Source organism: Penaeus vannamei, chromosome 29 (genome assembly GCF_042767895.1).
Source record: "Penaeus vannamei isolate JL-2024 chromosome 29, ASM4276789v1, whole genome shotgun sequence".
NCBI classification, from domain to species: Eukaryota; Metazoa; Arthropoda; class Malacostraca; order Decapoda; family Penaeidae; genus Penaeus; species Penaeus vannamei.
This window is the reverse complement of record NC_091577.1, coordinates 14409095-14416644: the sequence shown is the minus strand read 5'-3', so window position 1 is coordinate 14416644 and position 7550 is coordinate 14409095. Positions and strand designations below refer to the sequence as shown.

Here is a 7550-nt window from a genome sequence, read left to right as displayed (position 1 = left end):
ATTAATAAAGAACATTTATTATGTATCATTTTTTAATATATTTTTTATATTCATTATTTTTATTTTTATTATTTATATATATATATTATTTTAATATATAAAATTATTTTTTATGTATACCGTGCTTCTTTTTACATGAAATAAAGCAAATTCAACTCCACATTCAAACGGACTAAGCTCTCAAACGTCGTTATGTAAATGCAACATTCCGATGAACGAAAGGACATAAGTTGAATGAAGTATTAACGTCATACTGATGCTCATTCTAACGGCATAAATGTTTGCATGATCCAGACTTTTAACAAGATATAGATATAAAACAATCATGGTAAGGATTGTAGGAAATCTTAGTTTTGGATTCGAAGACTGATATTACAAATGCATTCCGAGTGAGACCACGTGGATAACGCTCCCCAATTCCCTCAGCTGGAAAACGGGGGGGTGGGGGGGGCATAAATCGTTAGCATTGACCACTAGGGAAGTTCAGGTTAAACATTTCCAAAGCAAATACGTTGGTATAAATTAGGGGCTGAATTTAAGGTTTGCCTTGATGGTAATAGACATATGTCGCAAATTATAAACGGTCTTGCATAAGATGTATATTTAGATACATAATAAAGATGATTAAGAAATGCCATATATCATGTTCAAGTGCAAAGGTGAAAAAAACGTGAATATTGAGGTTACTGCTTTTTTACCTTTAGTATAATCAATCACTTAATAAACTTCCTTAAATAAATGACTACATTACGCATTTGCATGAAATTGGTTCAGGATCTCACGACCGGTCTTGCCGAACATACTTTAGTCTCCCCGTAAAACATTTTCTTTCATGCAGAATGTCTACTGTGAGAGAAATGTATTTTCTTTAGAGAGAAACTGAGATGATTCCTTTTCGCGTTTAAGAATGTGATCATGTCTGAAAAATATACATATCCCGATGCACGAAAATGAATAAAATCCAAGAACATTAAGGAAAACAATATTTACTTAGTACGGATGGTTAAATTTCTTTTCTCCTACTTGTCACAAGGAACTTATTTCACACACGTTCCCTAATGACTTCAATTCCCCAATTCCTTCCCCTGGGCATATGGGGATTGGGATAATGTGAAGCAGGTCAAAGCAGGTCAGTCTCCACGATAACCATACAGTTCAAAGAAAACACATGAGTTAACTAGAAATAGTTGACACAGGCCGGGCTATTCTAGAGAAAAGCCCCGGGCGATGCTAGTCTTCGCAAATCTAACTGAACTAGGGCCAGATTCTCAAACACGTTAAGGCGCCGTATCTCCTTAAGGCGCCTTAACTTCCGGCCGAGCGATCTTCCATACCCATACACAGCGCAAGGGACCCGCCATATTGGTGCGAGTTAAGGCGCCTTAGGTTAATTGAGGCAAGGGGAGAGCAGCCTTTAGCGCTTCACGGCGGTCGGGAAATCAACACTCTTCGCTCTTATACAAGGGAAATACAGCAGGACGGTTAAGGCCTCCACGCATCTTAACTTAATTCTCTTCTGAGAATCCGGCCCCTGAAATGAACTGAAAGAATCAGGGACGATGAAGCGGCTACTACATCTAACGTCCAGTCAGATCGGCGTCAAATCTAACAGAGTCCATAAAAAAAAAAAAAGTTTTGGGTATTAGAAAAGGGGAAAACACGCATGCAGAGATGGAAAGAAAATTCTTCAGTTCGAAGCGGTCTCCTTATAAGAGACGATATTTTCTTCCATTTTTTACATTTTCATTTGTTTCTTATATTTGGACCCGCGTTACTTAATAGGTATGCGTAGGTATACGTATGCCCGCCTATATATGTATATACACATATGTGTGTGTCGTGTGTAGGTGTATTTTGGTTTTCATACGTAAACACATACATACGTACATATACAGTATATATAGTGTCCGCGATACATAGAGTCCGTGCACCATATATATATATATATATATATATATATATATATATATATATAAATATATATATATATATATATATATATATATATATATATATATATATATATATACATATATATGTATGTATATATATACTCACACGTATTGTCTGCATCTGTGTATACTTATCCTTTCGTATAGACATGCATATTTACACATGCACACACACATATGTACATGTATGTATATATATACATATATGTGTGTGTGTGTGTGTGTGTGTGTGTGTGTGTGTGTGTGTGTACTGTACGTAAAGATAATATATATGTTTATATATATATATATAAACATATATATGTATATATACATACATACATACATATATATATATATATATATATATATATATATATATATATATATGTGTGTGTGTGTGTGTGTGTGTGTGTGTGTGTGTGTGTGTGTGTGTGTGTGTACTGTACGTAAAGATAATATATGTTTATATATATACATATCTATATATATATAAACATATATATGTATATATACATATATATATGTATATATATACATACATACATACATACATATATATATATATATATATATATATGTATATATATATATATATATATATATATATATATATATATGTGTGTGTGTGTGTGTGTGTGTGTGTGTGTGTGTGTGTGTGTGTGTGTGTGTGCGTGTGTGTATTGTACGTAAAGATAACATCCGCACCGTTTACTATCAGAAAGTAATTTGGAAATATAAGGTCTAAACTACCAGTGACGAACATTTTCATTGTTTTAGTTTACGAGATATTACTCGCAACAGATAAACAGTCCACACTTACAGGATAATAATCAGTTCTACCTTTTTTCCCTAAAGTTTGCAATAAAAAGGAGAACAAAGAAGAAAAGAAAACATATAAAACCTCGTTTCTGAAACAACACTCCCATTGTTTTCGTGTAACTGCCTCCTCGCCAAAGCACCAGTACCCGTGACGTCACGCCCGAAAGCCTGTGTATTCCCGCCATCGTCTTTCTCCGATCGCGCTGGAGCCGCATTCCGCAATTGCAGTCCGAAGGAAGGTGTTGTTCGTCGTCTCGTGAGGATATCGTTATATGGTTTCTTATTGATTCTTAAAAAAAAAGCGTCCTTTATGTGCTCTTATTGAGAGTCGTCTGTTCATTTAAAAAGTTTGCAGTAACAAGGAAAATGGTGAGTAATTTTAGCGTAAACCAGAAATTGGTGTCTATATTAACTTTGGAAGTAGTTTGAATTTTGCACTGAGGAGATTTTAGGTTACCATATTGTCTGTCGTTGTATGCTAGTGGAAATAAGTAATATATATGTATGCGAAAGTGTGTATGTTGCACATTAGTTTTTTTTTGCGTCATAAGTTTGCTTTTCACCATGATCACCGGAATCCTTCATCAATATAATTTACTTGAGAATAAAAGTGTATAGTCTCATATAAACCACTTATTTTTGGTAAACCTGAACCCAATGGTATTTTAACTTTGTGCGAATATAATAAACCTGCTTCCCTTTCAACAGCGCGAGTGCATCTCTGTCCACGTGGGCCAGGCCGGAACACAGATGGGAAATTCTTGCTGGGAACTCTACTGCCTGGAACATGGCATTCAGGCGGACGGCACAATGGCCTCCGATAAAGCTGGCGGAGACGATTCCTTCAACACCTTCTTCAGCGAGACCGGGTCGGGAAAGCACGTTCCGAGGGCGGTGTTCGTCGATCTCGAAGCTTCGGTTATTGGTGAGTGTTATGGAGTTCTTTGGACTGAGAATGAGGCAACTGAGGAACTATTTTGATAAAGTATATATGATGAAATAGGAGATCAGCGCACGTTATATTTGAAAGCGAATAGTGTATTCTTATGTATGGTGTTCGTTCGAGTTGGAGGACATGGTTTTTGATGATTGCGGTGTTGTATTTACCATCAAGATAAGAGGTCCTTAATCTGGGCTCCATGGATAGGTTTCAGACGGTCTGTGAGGATTAGACGAAACGAACATTTTATAAGGACACCGCTATCTTGGAGTATAACAAATAGGTATAAGACAAGGAATAGCTAGTGGCCTCATATTTATCGTTAAATGACGAAAATATACGGTCCTTAGCGCCACGCTGTCCACACCACCTTCGGACGGCCAGTTCTCAATGTCGGTTTTTCATTGTAGTGTTAATAAGGGGGGGGGGTGAGCTTTCCACCCCTCTAGGGAATAAATGAAAAGTAGGAGAGGTTAAGTTTGGGTTATTGCTTTCGCATGATACCCTCGTTTGGGTGATTTTGACTTCCCAATCGTGCGAGGACTTGGTCGTAGTGAGTGGACTCGACTTGCGATCCATTTTCTTCATTTCTGACGTTCTTTGCATGCGCAGATCATGATTTATATCAGTGACTGTAGATTTGGTAAATGTTTGATAGGACCGCACCCGTCAGAGACGAAGTCCCCGAAGGTAATTGTTGAAGACCGCGACGCACCCTCGCATGGACTGTCGAAAAGTTTTTCTGCATGGAATCCTATGATTTCATCGATTTTCGGCGTTGTTTCTTTTGCGAATGAATCGTTCAGGAGATCGAGTACCATTTCTCTATCGACGATCTTGATTTGATAGTCCCGTTAGCAGGGGAGGGCATGAAGTATATCAGGGATATTATGGGGTAAAACAAGCTTAAATAAGAATAATAACGACCAAAAATGCGTAAAACTAGCACAAAAAACGCTTAAAATCGGCCAGTGAAACTCTACGGATGTAACCGCCATCTTTGAAAGTTTACGGACTGACGCGAAATAAATCACTCTACGGGAACCCAACCCACATTTCGGCAAAAAATCTACGGGAATTCACACGTTCCAACCCCCAAAAACGTATTGACCAATAATCCAACCAACCTAATATATCAATATAAATTGCCGTGACTAGGCGTGCCCTTCGGGCACTGCCCGAGGGGAGGGTTGATGGGGGGCAAGCCCCCCAACACCCCCCAGGACACATTCTCTCCACCACGGTATGTACGGCAAGACAGAGCTGCATTCACACCGTAAAATAATAAACCAAATACCTTTATATCAGGAAACGTGAAACTTTCGTTTCTTTGTACTGTTGGGATTGCTTCGATTTTAATCACCTTTTTCGTCCTTTGGAGCTCTTGATGGGCTCAGATATAAAACTGGGATGGTTACTGAAGTCGAATTATTCTTCGATGCCACTGTAAAGGTCTTAAAAAAGAACCCAGAATCAACACAACACTGGAAACGCAACATTTCTCACCGGCTTTCAATCTCGAAATGAGCGAGTTGGTGAGCTGTCAACCTGTGGCTGGCGCAAGAAAGTGTGAAACACTCGATGCGCAGGATTCGATATGAGGGTATAGATAAATATAAAAATATGCAATTGAAGTATAATAACATTACTAAAAGACTTTAAAGGTATAAATGCGTACCAGCAGACACAGATAATTAGCCAAATATCGTTTTGACAAGCGCGTAATGATACACGGACTAGTTCGCGAACGCAAAAATGCGTTCGTGGGTCAGTGTCGTGTTTTTCCTAGCAAGGTAAACAAGCTCATCGACTTTGAATTTGAAAGGCGGCCGCGCGATATATTTTCGTCATTTAGCGGTGACTATAAGGCCGGTGCATCTTAAACTAAACACTATCCCCTTCTATTTTTCCCGCTCTATAAGATGGCGGTGTCCATTTTCCTCTATCTACGCGCGTCGCGGTCTTCAACCTCTACCGATACCGAAATTCCAATGGGTTAAAAGAGTGAAAATATTTTTCGTGTGTAAGAATAACGCCAGGTGAATTATGCAATGTAACAAAAACTGACATTTTCTGAAGAGCGCAGTTCCTCCCCCCCCCCCCCCTCCCCAGCGTACGGTTTGTACGCTTGTGAAAATCTTTAAAATTCTGAACCACCCTTAAAGGATATAGGAAAACGACCACGGGGCCGGATGTATTTTGCAACATAACTCAAATTTCCTTTCTCTGTAATTGCTTTCTTCGTATATTGTAATACAAAACGCACTTACTAGCTGGCTTCTTGGGACATTCAAATAAGTTTAGTTTTCAAAGGGCGAGTCGCTGAGGAAATTTCAAAGATTAACCTTATGGAAATGGAAAAATATTGCATACTGGTCTTAAATATCCATTTACACTGTAAAAAGTCGCTTCCATCATCTGGCTATTTCGGCTAATAGTGCGTCTTCACTTTCCAGGCGAGATACGGACAGGCTGTTACCGCCAGCTCTTCCACCCCGAACAACTCATCACCGGCAAGGAAGACGCCGCCAACAACTACGCTCGAGGCCACTACACGATAGGCAAAGAAATCGTCGACCTCGTCCTCGACCGCATCCGAAAGTTGGCCGACAACTGCACTGGTCTGCAAGGTTTCCTGATCTTCCACTCGTTCGGCGGCGGGACCGGGTCTGGCTTCACGTCCCTGCTGATGGAGAGGCTGTCTGTGGACTACGGGAAGAAGAGCAAGCTGGAGTTCGCCATCTACCCCGCCCCGCAGGTCGCCACCGCCGTCGTCGAGCCCTACAACTCGATCCTGACGACCCACACCACCCTCGAGCACTCCGACTGCGCCTTCATGGTCGACAACGAGGCCATCTACGACATCTGCCGCAGGAACCTTGACATTGAACGTCCCTCTTATACCAATCTGAACCGCCTGATTGGCCAGATCGTCTCATCCATCACGGCGTCTCTCAGATTCGACGGCGCCCTCAATGTCGACCTGACGGAGTTCCAGACCAACTTGGTGCCCTACCCCAGGATCCACTTCCCTCTGGTCACCTACGCCCCCGTCATCTCGGCAGAGAAGGTTTACCACGAGCAGCTCTCGGTCTCTGAGATCACCAACGCCTGCTTCGAGCCCGCCAACCAGATGGTCAAGTGCGACCCTCGTCACGGAAAGTACATGGCCTGCTGCCTGCTCTACCGCGGTGACGTCGTGCCCAAGGACGTGAACGCCGCCATCGCAGGCATCAAGACGAAGCGCACCATCCAGTTCGTGGACTGGTGCCCCACGGGCTTCAAAGTGGGCATCAACTACCAGCCGCCGACCATTGTTCCTGGCGGAGACCTGGCGAAGGTGTCCCGCGCAGTGTGCATGCTCTCGAACACCACCGCCATTGCCGAGGCCTGGGCGCGCCTCGATCACAAGTTCGACCTGATGTACGCCAAGAGGGCCTTCGTGCACTGGTACGTGGGCGAGGGCATGGAGGAGGGGGAGTTCACGGAGGCGCGCGAAGACCTGGGGGCACTCGAGAAGGATTACGAGGAGGTGGGGTGCGACTCGGCTGAAGCAGGCGAGGATGATGGCGAAGAATATTAAGGCCTGTACATTATTTAATGGACTTGCAAGATGTGCGCGAATGTATTTCTTTAAATAAAATGAATGTTTTTTGGTAACTTTTTTCTATAACCATTAAAAAATGTTCATATAAAAGTATTATTTCATCAGTAAGCATACCACGGGTATTTAATAACCAGTGATGAATTAAGTTCCTAGAAGAACCACTATAAACGCAAACGGGATGATTACTATTGATATTTCTGTAACTGATTATTGAAATCGAGTATTTAAAAGCATAAATCAACTTCCCAAT

General features: G+C 41.4%; 1 protein-coding gene across 1 annotated transcript; it reads left to right on the top strand.

Annotated features, from left to right (window-relative positions):
- Positions 1-2952: 2952 nt before the first annotated feature.
- LOC113803515 (tubulin alpha-3 chain-like) lies at positions 2953-7348 on the top strand. Its single transcript, XM_070142242.1, has 3 exons — positions 2953-3122; positions 3462-3678; positions 6150-7348. Exons 1-3 carry the CDS (start codon positions 3120-3122, stop codon positions 7274-7276), a joined length of 1347 nt encoding a protein of 448 aa, XP_069998343.1. The 5' UTR covers positions 2953-3119; the 3' UTR covers positions 7277-7348.
- Positions 7349-7550: the final 202 nt, after the last annotated feature.